The sequence below is a fragment of the Notolepis coatsorum genome (genome assembly GCF_963971535.1).
Source record: "Notolepis coatsorum genome assembly, chromosome: 15".
Taxonomy (NCBI): domain Eukaryota; kingdom Metazoa; phylum Chordata; class Actinopteri; order Aulopiformes; family Paralepididae; genus Notolepis; species Notolepis coatsorum.
Genome location: NC_140179.1, coordinates 77,743,541 through 77,763,106, shown reverse-complemented (window position 1 = coordinate 77,763,106; position 19,566 = coordinate 77,743,541). Strand labels below are relative to the sequence as shown.

At 42.3% G+C, this 19,566-nt stretch overlaps 1 protein-coding gene across 1 annotated transcript in view; it reads right to left on the bottom strand.

The window, feature by feature from the left end:
* Nucleotides 1-1,398: 1,398 nt before the first annotated feature.
* Nucleotides 1,399-19,566, bottom strand: part of apaf1 (apoptotic peptidase activating factor 1) — a gene marked incomplete at its 3' end in the record, with an annotated part of 195,041 nt that continues 176,873 nt past the window's right edge. The window contains exon 26 of the mRNA XM_084331049.1: nucleotides 1,399-1,431. Within this exon, the coding sequence (XP_084187175.1) occupies nucleotides 1,399-1,431 (33 nt within the window). The remainder of the gene's footprint in view (nucleotides 1,432-19,566) is intronic.

The window sequence follows — 19,566 nt, the reverse complement described above, 5'->3', positions numbered from 1 at the left end:
TGTTGTGAATCGATGAGCACAGGTTAAATCAGGCCCCCCCACACAGGAGAGAGAGCCTTTTTGTCATGACAACATTTCCACCTGCTCCTGACTTGTTACATCTCGCCACTCCTCTCTCAATAAACTGCTCTGTTATCCTGATTACAGCATCTCTGCCTGTGTCCCTGTGTCAGAGGGCAGAAACACACTTCGGTGGCGTGGTGGCGGTCGTCATGTAAAACACACAGAAGAAGAATTTCACAGATACATTTAGTTGAACGCTTTTATCCAAAGCGACTTACAAGTTCTGTACGACAAGTCATCAGGAAGGGCACAACTCTATCAGCTGAGTAACAATATAGGTTAGTATATTAGGACAAGGGCATGACAGTAAGGTTAGTTGGGGTTAGACTTTTTTTTTTTTTTTTTTTTTTCAGATAATGGTTGAAGAATTGCGTCTTTAGTCAACGGCGAACGATTGGACGGGTTTCGGCTATCCTAACTGTGGTGGAAAGTTCGTTCCACTATACACAGACTTGGCTGACGGGAGGAGCATGTTCAGTGCTAGACTAACACTCCCAAAATGTAGCACTGAACGGCACAGGAAGTCCTTCATTCCGACAGCCATCAGACTTTACAATGCATCTCTGTGCCTCACTGCATCACTGAGCACAGTGACAGAGTACCATCTTCCTGGACATTTAAAACAACATTGTCAATATTACACTTACTGTACACTTAACACATTGGGTGCCACGAGCCCTTCCGGGAAGTGCATCTGGCCTTGCCGCCCATTAACCTCATGTAAACGCTCACCTTGTTTGTAGAGCTAAACCTATATTTTATATTATAGCTATGGGTCTAAAAAAGATGTATCCAATTATCTGATCGCCATTCCAGTTATCCACAGCGATCCTGTCTCCGACGTTATTGGGCATTGCACATGAACGAAGCCATCCCTACAAGCGCGTGTTTTGCCGGAGTGTTTAGGACCCGCCCCCACGCCGCAGCTCGGTAGAGAAAAGAAACTACATCGTTTATAATGGAGTGCAATAGCGGCAGAAGGCGTTAGAGGGCGGTATAAGACCGTCTGCCAGCTCAGACACACTCAGAACAGCATGCACAAGGTGCCCCGCTGAATTATGGATGGCAATAGCGAATAAAAGAAATACCGTGAGAAAAACGTAGATCTACGTTTCCGGCACTCAACCGTCGGGCGACAGAAACGTAGTTCTACGTTAACGGCACCCAAAGGGTTAATGTAGATCTCTGTATTTTTACTGCATATTTTATATTAGATTGTACATACATAACAGAGGAAATGTGAATGTGAAATGTGAATCCCGGACCGTAGTTTATTATTATTATGTTATTCTTAGGCTTATTTTATTCCTTATTCTTAGGCAATTTTTTTTTATTCTAGCCCACGTTAATTCCATCTTCGACCATGCCCTACAAAAAAAGGGAGCAAATAAAGTGAGAGTTCCCAGAGTGTCAGCAGTGACATCAAAGGACCGGCAAAACTACAGGAGTGGCAAAAGAATTCGCTGTCGCTATTATTTCTTATTTAAATAAAGAAAAAATGCTTTGACGTGACACTGCACTCCCAAGAGACATGTGCGAGTGCCAGCCGATCGTGGAAGCAGCGGGAGGGGGACAGGAGTAGGGATGGGGACAGAATCCGGTACTTTTAAGTAGGGGTGGGAATCGCCAGAGACCTCGCGATACAATACTATCGCGATACTTGAGCCTCGATATATCGCGACTATTGCGATTATTTTTTTTTTACTGCAAAGTATAACTGTCAACATGTTTTATCTAATAAAATAAAGTTCAGTCTGTTCATCTCACTTCAATAATTTTTATTGCAGAAAATCTTTCTGCAATATTTTCTCAAGCAGACAGATGTAAACACTGTAATCTGTGTTGCATGTACCTGACAAACTGACCTGTTTGTATTACAGTCATATTCCAACTTAACTGAATGCATGTGTGTGGACTACTGTACTATTACAGGTATTGAAATGAACAATGCAACTTCCTTATACAAAAAAATTAAAAAAAAAAGATAAAAAATTAAAAATGTATGAATAATTAAATATCGATACTTGGAGTCCCTGTATCGATACAGTATCGCCACGCAAAGTATCGCAATACTACTACGTATGGATTTCCCCCCCCACCCCTACTTTTAAGGGTATCGACCGAATCACGTCGGTACTACCGAGTACCGATTCACGTGAGATCCACCAGTGCCACAAAAGTTTTTTTTGTTTTGTTCGATGACGTCAATGTATAGTTTACCGCGAAACGAAACCTATGAAGTGTGCACAATACACGCTTACCTAGGATTTGACTTGATTCAACAACAACAAAGCTGTCGGGGCAATGGCAAGCGGTCGCAAGTGTGGTTACACTTTACAAAGCTAGGTGCAGACAACGCTCGCTGCAATATTATATATATATATTAACAAATATATACTCCACAAATTCACATGTTATACTGTAGACTGCAATGCACTTCACTGCTACTTTGCACTCTTTGGCTAGGTGCCAAGTAATTTCATTGTACTCTGTACTTGTGCAACAACAATAAATGTAATGTAATCTACTGTAATCCCTAACAAAATAGCCGACCAAAGTCTTATTACCAACACATTTAGACTATGGGTTCACCCTTCTTTTTTGTTCCATCACAATAACGTCATCGATCACTATAGCCTATATTATGCCTTTTTCGTTTGTAAGTAATCTAAATGCAGTATTGATATGCATTATACCCATTTGTATGTAATAATAATATATATTTCTTAAGTGCACCAATATTTCCAATGTTTCCAAAGGCAAGGCAAATGATTTATGGACTCTCGGTCTTCATGAAAGCGTTTGAGCAGCGTGACTGTTCTGTGTATCTCAGTGCGACAGGTCTTACATTCTGATCGTACCAACAAACTAAGCCAAAATTAGAGGACATTTGTGAAACCCACAAAATTGTTGCACGATTTAAGATCACATTTGTGTATATGCGTGGTTCTTGTATGAGGCCCATTGTGTGTGTGTGTGTGTGTGTGTGTGTGTGTGTGTGTGTGTGTGACCATATCTTTAGTGCAGATGGTGGATGTGCTGATATGAACACTATTGGACACTACTGATTTATGAGGGAGCTAGCAATGTGTAGAGACACAAAGCCACAATGTGTGTGTGTGTGAGAGAGAGAATGATAAAGACCGATACCAAAACATAAGGGCATGTTTACTGTGTGAAAGTGTGTGTTTGTTTGTGCGCGCATGCATGCATGCATGTGTGAGTATGGTATTTTAGGCTTTCTGTCATTTCTTTCTCAAGTCCTAGCACAGCTTGCTCGCTCCCTCCCTTGTGCCAAAGCTGCTAAAATTAACTTCAATATTGGTAGAAGAATCTGTTAGCTGGAACAATAGAGAGAGAGAGAGAGAGAGAGAGAGAGAGAGAGAGAGAGAGAGAGAGAGAGAGAGAGAGAGAGAGAGAGAGAGAGAGAGAGAGACAGAGAGACAGAGAGACAGACAGAGACAGAGAGAGACAGACAGAGACAGACAGAGACAGACAGAGACAGACAGAGACAGACAGAGACAGACAGACAGACGTTTGCTTTTAGCCATGTTTCTAGTGCCACGAAACAGACCTGCCTGTTCAGCAGCCGACCCAGAGAGAAGCTTCTAGTGCCACGAAACAGACCGGCCTGTTCAGCAGCCGACCCAGAGAGAAGCGAAGTCAACGGACCTCAAATACCTCCGTGTGTGGGGCGGCTGGGTGGCGTAGCGGAGATTGCGCTCGTCACCAATGCAAGAGACTCCGATCTCGAATCCCGGTGTCAGCATTGCCTGCGGCTTGGGCCAGTCGTCATACTATCTCAATTGGCAGAGGTAGCGGGTGGAAGTCGATGGGTGGGGATTGGACGTTGTGGACAGCGACTCCTACAGGTCGGTTGGGGGACGCCTGCACAGCAGAGACAGGAAGTATCTGGGGCAGCGTGAGCCTCCCACGCGTTACTCCTCGCCACTGAGAGTCCGCGCTGTCTGGTGAAAAGATGCGACAGGCTGCCTCCTCGTGTACCGGAGGGGACACATGATGCAAGGCTTCTATCCTCACTACAACCGACCAGTGGAAGGCATAGTCTAGCAACGTTCAAGACAGGGGAGGGAAGAATTGGCAATACGAAATTGGGATGGGAGAAAAATAGAAAATAAGGACAAAAAGTGGATACAACAAAAATACCTCTGTGTGTGTGTTGGTGTGTGTGTATTGGGGTTGGGTACCTTTCACATTTGAACTGATACCGGTACCGGTACCCAACGGTACCTTTTTTCAGTACTTTTGTCTCTAAAAATTTAATCTACCAACCTCAGTTGTAAAAAAAAATCCAAACTTCAAACAACCACACAATTTTATTTATTTTTATTTTTTTTACAGTACCGGAATGTGGCACAGACGGATCTCACATGAATCGGTACTCGGTAGTACCGACGTGATTCGGTAGGTACCTTTAAAAGTACCTAATTCGGTACCCATCCCTAGTGTGTATATGTCTCATCTTGTAAACCTAAACAAGATATCGGCAGCACGTTGGGCATGTGGTCTGTCGTGTCCTGTCTTTATAAAAAACCTCAGCTGCCAAGAGGACACACAGTGGATGGATGGATGGATAGATAGATAGATATAGAGATAGAGATAGATAGATAGAGAGATAGAGAGAGAGAAAGAGAGAGAGAAAATGGTAAAGCGCTTTGCACCATTTAGACAGATAGATAATATGGGTGTGTGTTGAAACACTCCGTCTGACACATAGGCTGAATTATTCATCCAAAGTTCCATCCTGATGATGAAATATTGATACTTCGCGAGACGTTTCAAAAGGGAGACAAACCAACTCCAGCTCACTTCCTGGTCATGTGTCCACGTGGGTTGTGTGGGCTTCCTGGTCATGTGTCCACGTGGGTTGTGTGGGCTTCCTGGTCATGTGTCCACGTGGGTTGTGTGGGCTTCTTGGGGATGTGTCCACGTGGGTTGTGTGGGCTTCCTGGTCATGTGTCCACGTGGGTTGTGTGGGCTTCCTGGTCATGTGTCCACGTGGGTTGTGTGGGCTTCTTGGGGATGTGTCCACGTGGGTTGTGTGGGCTTCCTGGTCATGTGTCCACGTGGGTTGTGTGGGCTTCCTGGTCATGTGTCCCGTCCACGTGGGTTGTGTGGGCTTCCTGGTCATGTGTCCCGTGGGTTGTGTGGGCTTCCTGGTCATGTGTCCACGTGGGTTGTGTGGGCTTCCTGGTTCAGTCGGACTGGAGCTTTGTGTGTTTGTGAATCCACTCACCCCATTGGGCAGATATTTCCCACTGATTTTAAAATTCAATATAAGCCTAGAATAGTTGTTAAGATTGGGATTTTTTTTTGCAGAACAGCAGCTATATAAAACACAACATAGATAAACAAAGAAGACGGACACACTTATCTAGGTTATCTAGAGTCTATGTGTGTGCAAGTATGCTGAATTTGCAAGCTATAAATAACTATTAGGTTTCAATTCGTTTTTCAGACTAGCAATTTTAGGTTAAACTGGTCCTAGACTTAGAACACATACACACACACACACACACACACACACACACACACACACACTTCAGCGTCTCTCTCTCTATGGCAGCTTTCACATATCTTGCACAAATCCAATAATTTACACAGTTTTGATTTCAGAGTAGGTATGATGAATTAGCAATAATTCGGATTAGGACATAATAGCCTAATCCATGTCAAAAAGAGTAGCCTATAGTAAATGTATACACACAAACAACACACATGTTTGACAACAATGGCCCGGTACAAGATTTATTTCACGTCACAAATAGATCAATACAGTCCGTATTAAGTGATGTTGTTTCTTTTTTCAAATGTAGCCAAGAGTAAAGACCCTAACCCTATCAAAACAGCAGTCAAAGTGTATATTTTCAGCACTTAATTTGTTTAGCAATGATTTTATTAACGAAATATGAGTTTATAAAAATATCTGTGCATTGCATCGGAAACTGGATGATTTAGATGCAAGGACATGACGCTGTCATGAAATCGTAGTAGTCCTAAGAAAGAGGAGACCCAGGGCTTTTGATGGACGTCGACATTTCATAAAACTACACTACCCAGCTCACACCAGCCGCAGTCAAAGCTGCAGCTGCTTGATGTGAAAAAAAAAGAAATAGACGTGAAAATCGTGATTATATCTCATGGGTCAAACCTGAGCGTTATTGCCATAAAATACAACGTATATTGTTTCTTTACCTTTCTATGAACGTCTAGGAGAAAAATGTGTTGCAATCCGGTAAAAAATGGCAGAGCTATGGACATTATACAAAAGTAACTGTACTTACAGTAGTCTGTTCTGCCCTGTAACGCCTGGTGGTACTAAATCCAGATTTAACTCTGCCAAGTTAAAAGGCATGTTCCTCTGGAAAGAAGAGATTTGGATCCATCCATAGATGTATGATCCATTGGTCATAATAAGTTAATTTATAGGCCTGATATTCTATTTCTATATTCATTATTTCTAGGGATGCTCGATATTGGCTTTTTTACAGATACCGATATACCGATATTGTCCAACTCTTAATTTCCGATACCGATATCAACCGATACCGATATATGCAGGGTTTCCCCCCCAAAAAATTTAATAATTTCAGGTAATTAACATTACATATCTCTTGTTGTGGAATTAACACAACATTATGCATACTTTTGACAATAAATAAAATCAGAATTTGTTCTTACTTGCTTGCCTGGGTTAAAGGTTATAGAAATGTAAAAAAAAAAATATATATATATATCATTTTTATTTTTTTTTGAAAACCGATACCGATATTTTCCGATATCACATTTTAATGCAGATATCGGCTGATAATATCGGTAGGCCGATAATATCGGACATCCCTAATTATTTCCAATTGCATGTGTCCAGATGGCAAAATTCAGTACTGTATCTACAAAAAACCCTGTAAATCATCTGCCCTTTGTTCATTTGCTTAGATTTTTTGTACACTTGATCTCAAGAATGTGCTGAATGAGCTCAGTTCTTCACTTTTGGTCAATGTTAGCATGGTGTTATTCACCGTCAAAGATTGAAAAAAATAAAATAAAGAATAATAATAATAATTTATATTCTCCTTTGGTTCATTACAATTTACTAGGGGTGTAACGGTACACAGAAGCCACGGTTCGGTACGTACCTCGGTATTGGGGTCACGGTTCGGTATGAGTTCGGTACAACAGAAAAAAAAATATTTATAATAATTATTATTATTTTCTTTTTTATTATTATTATTTATATATTATATTTATGATAATAATTATTATTATTATTATTATTATTATTATTATTATTATTATTATTATTATTATTATTATTATTATTATTATTATTAAATCGAATAATTTTCTATAGGCTTGCCATGGTAGTCAGTGATACTGGTGTCATTCTGTGTTCAGGCATCCACTTGCCTACTGCCCCTTTAACAACTTATCCTTGCTAAGTTTCAGTTTCACTTCTAGAGAGAATTTAACTTCACGACAAGACTGAATACTAGAGAACAGATGACATATTACAACAATGGCAGAGGATTATTTGGATTTAAACACAGTGGAGCTCAGATGATCTGTCCGGAAAAGTATGTTTATTTTTTTTATTTGATGAGCTGTGCCTGTGAGTCCGGCGGGGGAGAATGTTGATGTGTTTGTTGGCGTGTGTGTGTGGCCGACGTGTGTGTGTTTCTTTCCATTGGTTTCATTTGGTTAACGTTATTGGGCGAACAAGAAAACGAAAGAAAACTGTAATGACCCTGCAGCTGTTACAATGTAAATGTGCCTTTCTCCGTGCACTTTCGCCCACTCTGAAATCTGACTCGGTGTGCCCGGCCACGCGCGCTGTTCTCGCACGGTGGGGCGTATTCTCTGTATGGCTGTGCGTACCGCACCGTGACGGCCGTACCGTAAATTCGCGGGACGAATACACGTACCGTTACACCCCTACAATTTACTCAAGCATAGTAACAGACACAATATTTCTGACACTGGGAATACATTCCCTGAGGTCCATAGATGTCCCTAGATACAAGAACATGCAAATGGACCTGTAGAAGTGGAGCAATCTTCCATTTACTTGGGTATGTACTTTTAGGCGAATATTCTGAAAATATGGCTAGGGCTTAAGAGGTTAAGGTTTTTACCACAACATGGGCATACAGGAATGGCGAGGATGTAAAGCACATTAGACGCATTGGACCCGTTGCTCGCAAAGTTTTAATTTCACATAGAAACAGCATGGCTCGGGTAGAACGCAGGGCTGAAGAGCCGTCATTTCTTCTAAAAATCTGGCTCAGCCCCTCCATTCCAACTGCAGTGAAATGTGCACCCTCGAGTCCTGGCTCTAGGCAGAATCACCAATAGTGGTTTAAGATAATCGCATATATTTTTAACACGATTCATTGCACACTAGTTAGATTACACGTTGCGCATGTTCTGTCACATCTGCCATTTCCACGGCCAAAGGCACATACTAAGTAACAATAAGATCGAACAAAGTCGATCATTACGTGACGATGAGTGATTATGTTGACTATCACACGTCCCCCACAACACAATAAATGTCTACCATTATTTCAATGCTGCTTTTCGCCTGTGAGATAACAGATAAGTCAAATGTTTAAAAATACAACACCCAGCCAAGGAAAGATTGAATACTCGTACTGTTAATCGTTTGGCCTGTGAGGACTAATACCTGCACTGAGAGAGAGCTGAGAGACAGAGAGAGACAGGGAGAGAGAGACTTAGGCTATCTACAATTCACTCCGTAATGCTCCATTTGTTCCTCAGAGAGCTGATAGCATCTCTCTCTCTCTCTCTCTCTCTCTGGGGAAAGGTAAGAGTAACCTTGACTCTCTCATCCCCGCCACCCGCTCTATCTCTCCGCCTCGTTCACGGCTACGACACGCCGCCATCCTTCACTGGCCTCCGAGGCCTCGTTAACACCGTCTTAACGACCATCAGTCAGAGAGAGAGATGGAGAGACGGCGAGAGAGAGAGAGAGAGAGAGAGATGGCAAGAGAGAGCGAGAGATGGAAAGACGGCGAGAGAGAGAGAGAGAGAGACGGTGAGAGAGAGAGAGACGGTGAGAGAGAGAGAGAAAGACGGAGAGAGAGAGAGAGAGAGAGAGAGAGAGAGAGAGATGGAGAGACGGCGAGAGAGAGCGAGAGATGGAAAGACGGCGAGAGAGAGAGAGAGAGACGGCGAGAGAGAGAGAGAGATGGAAAGACGGCGAGAGAGAGAGAGATGGAAAGACGGCGAGAGAGAAAGTAAAAAGAGAGAGAACCACCCAGGGAGAGAAAGAGAGATGGAAAGATGGCGAGAGAGAGAGAGAGAGAGAGAGAGAGAGAGAGAGAGAGAGAGAGAGAGAGAGAGAGAGAGAGAGAGAGAGAGAGAGAGAGAAAGAGATGGAAAGACGGCGAGAGAGAGATGGATTATATGAGATTATTATTATATCATTATATTATATAAGAGAAAGTAAAAAGAGAGAGAGCCACCCAGAGAGAGAGATGGAGAGACATACGGAGAATGTTATCATCTTCAGTCTATTGAGACCTCTCTAAAACATCTCGTTCTTCTGGAGGGAGACAGCTTTACTGAGGCTTAGTTAGGGTTTCCTCACTCGCAGAGACAGCTTTACAGGCTCTGTATCACAACAGGAAGTGGGAACCCTTTGTGTGCACGGGTTTGCATGAAAGTAAAGGCCCCCACATAGTCGGGCGGAACGTACTCTGCAGAGGTCCGCACGGACTCAAAGCGGACTCGGAGCGTGAAGCTCCAATTTTCTAACCGCACGGACGTCCGCGCCGCTCACTTGGTGTCACACAAAAGGCTGCTCTGCGTGTTGGTTGACAGCGACCTGCATTTAATGCGACACGATCTGCATTTTACTCTGAACACTCACTCCGTGCCAAGAGAGAGTAGGGCAGGATCATGGTTAAATGGGTATGATTGGTCCGGTAAAACTTTGGCAGCTAGATGACGCAAAATTTTGTTTTACTATCGGTAATTGTTATCGTTATTTCCTCATCTGAAGAAACTAGGAGATAACCTAGACTCTTTATTTTGACATCGGTGGACGACGGCGTGACAGAAAGTGTAAATAGCGTGAAGAAATTGTGGGAAATGTAGTAAACTGGCACGGAGACATGTAGGAAATTGGTACGCGGAGGTACGCTCGACTATGAAAGCTCAAACGACTGCGGACATGCCGCGCGGAGTCCAGTCCGCGTACGTTCCGCCTGACTATGTGGGGGCCTTAAGTGTGAAAAACAAGCAAAACCGTGAGTTAAAAAAAAACGCTGCATCGTGGTTGTATGCATCCGCCAACCGGTAGCCAGTAAGAGGCGAAGCAAGCATAAGACCAATAAAAAAGTGCTTCTCTCTGCTGAGTCCAACGGTGCCATCCGCAAGTCTCACGAGATATAAAAAGGGAGTGGTTTATGTGTAGGGGGCGGAGCAAACGTAGACCAATGGTTCACGAGATATATAAGGGAGTGGTTTATGTGTAGGGGGGGGCGGAGCAAATGTAAGCGGTTGACTCCACTGAGTCCAAAGGCGCCGCTCTGTGAGTCTCTATGGGTGGGGCTTAAGTATGGGGCGGGGTGTAAGCATGGAGGTGTGGTTAACCCAAACCAATGAGAGTAGTAGTCTGCCCTGAGGTCACTGACACCTCCCATATAAAGTCTCTACGATAAACAGCACTGCAAACAGATAAACAGCATGAAATATTAAAGAGGGCGGGGCTTATGCATGAGGGGCATGTTAATTTAAAGAAAAAGTGAAGACATTCCCTCCAGGCAGTTCCTGAGATATTGTGTTTGTGAGAATGGGACGGAGAAAAAAAAAAAGGTGGAGAATGTCACATGAGGACGATGGAGAAAGATGACAAAAATAATGAAGATGGAAAAGGTGTGTGGGGGGGGTGTAGACAGCAGACGGAGGGCGGGGGGGAAGGTCTAGGGGGATGTGGGATTGAGGGAGAGAGAGAGAGATAATGCAAAAGAGAATATTGGGATAGAATTAGGGATGTCCGATATTATCGGCCTACCGATATTATCGGCCGATATCGGCATTAAAATGTGATATCGGAAAATATCTATCGTTTTTTTTTTACATTTCTATAACCTTTATTTACCCAGGCAAGCAAGTAAGAACAAATTCTGATTTGATTTATTGTCAAAAGTATGCATAATGTTGTGTTAATTCCACAACAAGAGATATGTAATGTTAATTACCTGAAATTATTCAATTTTGGGGGGGGGGGTATTGGTTGATATCGGTATCGGAAATTAAGAGTTGGACAATATCGGTATAGGTAAAAAAGCCAATATCGAGCATCCCTAGATAGAATTGAGCATTTTAGCATTTTTTGATTATATATTAGATTAGATTTAGATTGGATTAGATTATATATTGCATATATTTAGCATTTAAAAAAAAATATTTAGATTATATATTAGATTTAGATTATATATTGCATATATTTAGCACACTATGTGAAAATCCGCATAAAATATATACCTAGGTAAATGGAATATTGCTCCACTTCTACAAGGGCTATTTGCATATTCTTGGTATCTAGGTACATCTATGGACCTCAGGGAATGTATTCACAGTGTCAGAAATATTGTGTCTATTACTAGGCTTGCTTAGATTGTGATGAAACAAAGGAGAATATGAATTATGATTTTTATTTGCATCTTTGACAGTGAATAACACCATGCTAATAATGACCAAACTTAAAAAACTGCCACTGATCTTGTTCAGTACCCTGTTGAGATCATGTGTACAAAATATCTAAGGAAATTAATAAAGGGAAGATGATAAAACCGAAGGTTCTGTAGATACAGTACTGAATTCTCCCATCCGGACCAATGCAATTTGAAATATTATTATAGAATATAGAATAGATGCTTATACATTACCTTATTATTAGGGATGTCCCGATCCGATCACGTGATCGGCGCCGATCACGTGCTTTTCAGAGGATCGGGATCGAGATTTTATTTCTAATAAAAATTGGCAGTCAAAAAAATAAAAAGTTTATTCAACAAACATGACCATGTCCACGTCTTAAACTCATACGGAGGCCTTAGTTTTGGTTTTAAATTACATATAATATATCATCATTAATGTATTTATTGTCACACAGAGCAGAATAATTGTCCACAACAAACACATTCCCTTTAATTTACACCGTTGCAACAAACACATTCCCTTTAATTTAGACCTACACGCTCACATCACAACAACACATCACTCCCGAAACACGGTTATCCACTGACTTGAGCAGCTAGACAAATGTCAGAGGTTTGGAACTAAGCATTTTAAAATAGAAAGTCAAGCCAGTCCAACAGCGCAATGTTTGCAAGGAGGACATTCCGCATGGAGGAAAAACTCATGAAGCAGCAGGCTGGAGGCGAAGTTTTCAGACTAACTTTTCACCTGGAGGATAACGTCAATTATTTGCTGTGACTGAGGATTATCGTCGGCGTTTCAGACCAGAATGGAGCAAATCATTACGTAAGTCGGACACTGAATGTATACTAATGTGCAAACATATATTGAAACTTTTAATATTTCTCATATGAAGCACATTTCTCAGGGTGAATGTAATAACAAGAGCCTCCGCGCTCACGCCCCTCGAGGGACTATCTAGTATTAGGCAACAGAGGGGCTTGTCTTGCTCCGCCAGTTTCTGACAAAAATGCGTCAAAATTGATTACTAATGTGAAAGATCGGATCGGGAACGATCGGGATCGGTAGATATTTAAAATCACATGATCGGATCGGGAGCAAAAAAAGGCGATCGGGACATCCCTACTTATTATAGCCAATTCGCACATTTATATATATATATAGATATATTATCTTTCAAATGCCCAAGTTCAATTTGGATTTAGTATCACCAGGCGTGCATAAGAACAGATAATGATATCTACTGTAATCTAGTGTACTTTTTTATTTTCCCCACAGTGCAACCGTTTTGAAACTAATTTCAGATCTAATTGTTCCTACATGCTAACAATAGGGAGGAGAAACTAACTGTGTTTCAATATTTGTCAAAAACGTTACCTTTTGTGGCTTATTATCGCGAATCATAACCTTTATTGATATGATTCATTCAGAACGCTGAACTTTGAACCACTACAGTATGTGACAGGAAGTGTAGTTCAGAAAAGTTCCAACGCTGGTCGACAGCTATGCATGTCCTCTACAAAATGGCTGCAAAAAGACTACAATTCCCATGGTTCAAAATTTCCATTTCCGGTTCCCGGCTTGGCTAGACGATCGAAAATCGAAAACTTAAAACTATCTTATGGCACTTTTAACCTATTGCTAAACTAACGTATTGATGATAATATATATTCTACATGCTTTTGTGACATGTTAGTGATGTTAATACTTGAAAACGTTTGATTTAAAAATCGCAAATTTTTGGCATCACTCTGAAAAATATGGATCTATGATCATAATGTCATTTTGGGGTCGGTACCAACCCTAAGGGGTGGAACAGGTTAAGCATTTTCTTTTTAGATTATATATTAGATTAGATTTAGATGATTGGATTATTAGATTATATATTGTAATTGCTTCTATCCCCAGGCCATCAGGATGCTCAATGAACAATAACAGACCATCAAACACACCCACAACACACACATCCACACGCACACACTCACTTTAAATAAACAACACACTGTAGCACCCACTTACCCACTTTAGACACTAACACACACTTTATATTTATTGGCATCAATCCCATGCACCTCATTGCACCTCACCACCACAAGGTGGCACCACAAGCTAAGCTATACTTCACCATTCTACACTGTACTGTATAGTAGCTGACTGTATAGACTGTACAGAAGTATAGACTTACATATACTGTATATATGTTAGGGGTGTAACGGTACGTGTATTCGTCCCGCGAATTTACGGTACGGCCGTCACGGTGCGGTACGCGCACCGATGCAACGAATACGCCCCACAGCACAAACACACCCACATGCAGGCACTTGGGAGGTCCGTGCGAGAACAGCGCGCGTGGCCGGGCACACTGAGTCAGACTTCAGAGCGGCGAAAGTGCACAGAGGAGAATGTAGCACATTTACATTGGAACAGCTGCAGGGTCATTCTTTCGTTTTCTTGTGCGCCCAATAACGTTAACCAAATGAAACCAATGGAAAGAAACACACACGTCGCCGACACACACACACACACACACACACACACACACACACACACACACGCGCCAACAAACACATCAACATTCTCCCCCGCCGGACTCACAGGCACGATCAAATAAAAAGAAGAAACATACTTTTCCGGACAGATCATCTGAGCTCCATTGTGTTTAAAATAAATCCAAATAATCCTCTGCCATTGTTGTAATATACATTTACATTTAGTCATTTAGCTGACGCTTTTATCCAAAGCGACTTACAAGTTCTGTGCGACAAGACAGCAAGAAGGGTATAACTCTATCAGCTGAGTAACAATGTTCATCAAAGTGTTGCGTGTTACAGTGTAGGTTAGTTTATTAGGACAAGTGCATGACATTAAGGTTAGTCGGGGTTAGATTTTTTTTTTTTTTTTTTTTATCATTTCAGATAATGGTTGAAGAAGTGAGTCTTTAGTCGACGGCGAAAGATTGGACGGGATTCGGCTGTCCTAACTGGGATGGGTAGTTCATTCCACCATTGTGGGGCAAGGACTGAGAATAGGCGGCTTCTCTTTGATGACCCTCCGGGAGCTTGGATAGGAGTAGATCTGAGGCGGCCAGAAGATGCAGAGCGTAGGGGTCTTGAGGGTGTGTAGTTAGAGACCATTGATATGTCATCTGTTCTCTAGTATTCAGTCTGGTCGTGAAGTAAAATTCTCTCTGGAAGTGAAACTGAAACTTAGCAAGGATAAGTTTAATGGGGCAGTAAGCAAGTGGATGCCTGAACACAGAATGACACCAGTATCACTAATTACCACGGCAAGCCTATAGAAAATGATTCTATTTAATAATAATAATTATAATAATTATCATAAATATAATGTATACATTTAAAAAATTTACAAAAATAAAGAATTATATTAATAATTATAAATATTTTTTTTCTGTTGTACCGAACTCGTACCGAACTGTGACCCCAATACCGAGGTACGTACCGAACCGTGGCTTCTGTGTACCGTTACACCCCTAATATATGTATATTGAACATTTTTGTTTTGTTTACACTTGTTTACGTACTTGACTTTCTATTTTATACTTATATTATACTATTTTACACTATCTTGTTCTTTTATCTATCACACTCAGGAGCAAAACAGAAAGAAACATTTCATGCAAAAGTATTCTGTATTTCTGTATGACAACTAATAAAGAAACTTGAACTTGAACTTGTAACTATTTATTGTCGGGCAAAGATAACTGAGAGGGCATACATACTAGGGCTGGGCTAGGGTTGTGACCTGCAACAGGGCAGTTTTAAAACCAGAGACAGTGGACAGACTTGTCTTTCTTGCCTGCAACTTAAAGTAATGGCTTTGCTTGTCCAAATGACAATACTGACCAAATTGAGATTTCTTTTTCTCTTGTCCATTTATTTTGTTTGCTTTCTAATTTAAAATACAGTTTGAAACCGTCTGTACACAGTAGGCTATGTGTGCTAGCAGAGCTAGACTCCAGTCACGAGTCACGGTGCATGTGTGCGGTGGTTTGTCCACCAAAAAAGCGCCAAAAGATAGAAAAGAAACGAGCAGAGCCAGAACTGTTCAATTCCGCTGGAGCCACAGCCAGCAGAGAAGCCGGTTTACTTTCGCTTTCAAACCAGCTGCAGCCTGAGAACTGGAGTGTGAGGGGATGTAACACTAAAGATGGCGGCAACGACAAAGAATTGCAAAATAAACATACATCTGTTGTTAAAAAAATAAAAAATAAAACTTGTTTTAAAAAAAATATTTATATATAATTATCGATATTGAGTGATATGATAACATTATCATATCGTTATCGCGATATGATTTTTTGCCATATCGCCCAGCCCTAATACATACCCTCATCTCGCACCTTATTGCCCATATGCACATGTCCAGAGTTGCCTGAATTTCCCCAAGGGGATCAATAAAGGAATATCTTATCTTATCTTATCTTATCTTATCTTATCTTATCGAGAGAGAGTGAGAGCGAGAGAGAGAGAGAGAGAGAGAGAATAAGGGTAAGTGGCGGCGGGGGAGTGTGAGAAGGTGAGATAAGGGGGGATGTTCTCTCCTGTCCTCTCCATCACCCAGAGAGGGCAGACACAGACCAGGCTGGTAAGTGGAGTCTGACAACACCGGTGGCAGGGGAGAGCCTTCATCCAGAACACTCCCATCCATCTAGGCTGCTCCATCTGTGTGTGTGTGTGTGTGTGTGTGTGCGCGTGCATGTGTGCGCCAGTGCGCATGTTCACAAGTATGCATAGCGCTTAATGGACAATGGTATTAAATAATGCTGCCTTCCTGAAATGGCATCGTTAACCTTCACAAAACAGACCCATCCCACAATGCAAAGCTTGGATCACGACATCTACCGATTTGACGGGTGGGGTGGGGTGGGGTTAAAGGAGTCTGTGAAATATAATGCTGTCTGGAAATGCGATTGTTTCGCTTTTATTTGAATTTTTTTTTACTGGGATTTTTACTTTTACGTTTTTGATGACCATATTTTTTTTAAAGGGGACATGCATTATAAATGCCTTTTTTCTGTGTTTAGCATGGTTTTATAGTAATACAGGTTAGTATCAATGGGTCTGTGTCTCCAATGGACCTGTCTCAAAACCATGCCCTCTTTTCTTGATCCTCCAATCACAGCTGTCGCTTACCTCTGAGGAAGTCCGAGGTAAGCGACAGCTGTGATTGGAGGATCAAGAAAAGGGGCAGGGTTTGAGACAGGTCTATTACCATATTGACTCATCAGTCTAGTCTCGAGTTCACAAGATCCTCCCTCACTCAACTAAACTGTTCTGATTTGACGGTTTCTGTGACGTTAATATAGCATTGATTTGCATAGCTATGCCCCTGGTTGTACTCACCTCCACCGCCCACATCAACCATTATAGTGCAGAGACCAGAGACCGCATTGTAACCCGACACTTCCTCAAACGGGGTTTGACAGGCAGAGAACGAGCGAGAGGGATAGATAGAGATAGAGAGAGAGAGAGAGAGAGGGACGGCGGGAGGGACTGCAGAAGTGTGTGTAAATGTGTGTGCGCCATCTCTCTCCCTCGTCAGGGACACACACACACACAAACTTGACTGCGTGTGTGTTGGGGACGCATCTCTCCCCTCTCTCTCTCTCTCTCTCGCTTGCTCGTTCTCTCTCTCGCTCTCTCTCGTATGTATCACGCTGTGTGGGTGACTGTCACTGAAAGTGCTTATGGGCGGAGCCCATCCAATAACAGGCTGAAATCCTGAGGCTGGAAAATGATGCTTTTGAGTACTCCATTAGAAATATAAAACAATGATTTTTTTTTAAATAAACCTTACAGATGTGTTCAATAGACTCACAGGAATTGTGTAAAGTTGCCCAAATAGTGCAAGGAATAGCAATGCATGTCCCCTTTAAATCACATATGAACCTTAATAATATCTTGATAGATGAGCATCTCAAGCAGAAACACAAATACAGGCAGGACTTATTTATTGTTTATTAGCTAGCATGCTAGTGTGGATCATAATGTGTTATTTGTACTGAGAGCAAAATGATGAGCTGTGAATTATTCTGGAACACATAGTTCCTGTGGAAGGACTGTGTGTCTGTGTTTTCTTGTATGTGTGTGTGTGTCTGTGTTTTCTTGTATTTGTGTGTATTTGTGTGCGTTTTCTTGTATTTGTGTGTGTTTTCTTGTGCGTGCGGTCTGTGTGTGTGTTCCGTCTGCCAGGCCAGGTGAGAGACAGGTACAGGAAGTGCTGGCAGCCACCAGAGAAGAGGAGTAGAGAACTGATGGGAGTCTAGGTTGGAAATTACAGTCTTTCTCTGAGGACTGACACACACACGGGCTGGCGGGGCACACATCCCACACAGCAGCAACCTGCTGCTTTTAATTACATCCAGACTGTCCACCTGATCACACTGAGAGAGAGAGAGAGACAGAGAGAGAGAGACAGAGACAGAGACAGAGACAGAGACAGAGAGAGAGAGAGAGGGGGGAGAGGGGGGGGGGGAGAGAGTGAGTGAGAGAGAGAGGAGAGAGAGATAGACAGAGACGGGGAGAGAGAGATACAGAGAGGCGTAGAGAGGGAGAGACAGTGACACAGAGAGTAAGAGTGAGAGAGAGAGAGAGAGAGAGGGAGAGAGGCAGGGAGAGAGACAGACGGATAGAAAGACAGAGGAAGAGAGAGAGAGAGAGAGAGAGAGAGAGAGAGAGAGAGAGGGAGAGAGGCAGGGAGAGAGACAGACGGATAGAAAGACAGAGAGAGAGAGAGAGAGAGAGAGAGAGAGAGAGAGAGAGAGAGAGAGAGAGAGAGAGAGAGAGAGAGAGAGAGAGAGAGAGAGAGAGAGAGAGAGAGAGAGAGAGAGAGAGAGGGGCAGGGAGAGAGACAGACGGATAGAAAGACAGAGGAAGAGAGACAGACAGACAGACAGAGAGAGACAGAGAGAGACAGAGAGATAGACAGAGAGGGAGAGAGACAGACAGACAGAGAGAGAGACAGAGACAGAGAGAGAGTGAGAGAGATAGACAGACAGAGGGAGAGAGAGAGATAGACAGAGAGAGATACAGACAGAGAGGGAGAGAGATAGACAGACAGAGTGAGAGAGAGATAGACAGAGACACAGAGTGAGAGAGAGAGACAGGGAGAGAGAGAGACATAGCGAGAGAGAGACATAGTGCGAGAGAGAGACATAGTGCAAGAGAGAGAGAGAGAGAGAGAGAGAGAGAGAGAGAGAGAACGAAATGTGATATGTATACATTACAGTAGATCAGAGAGGGAGGGCTAATTTAAAGACCTGGATTGAAAAACAAGAAGAATGGAAGAGCCATTTTGAAAGATGGAGCACGAGAATAATATGCTTGTAGACAGGAAGCCGCTTCATTCAGAGAGACAGATGCACGGTGACACATGATGATGATGAAGACTTCTCACACTGACACATGATGATGATGAAGACTTCTCACACGGTGACACATGATGATGATGAAGACTTCTCACACGGTGACACATGATGATGATGAAGACTTCTCACACGGTGACACATGATGATGATGAAGACTTCTCACACGGTGACACATGATGATGATGAAGACTTCTCACACTGTGACACATGATGATGATGAAGACTTCTCACACTGTGACACATGATGATGAAGACTTCTCACACGGTGACACATGATGATGATGAAGACTTCTCACACTGTGACACATGATGATGATGAAGACTTCTCACACGGTGACACATGATGATGAAGACTTCTCACACTGTGACGCATGATGATGATGAAGACTTCTCACACTGTGACA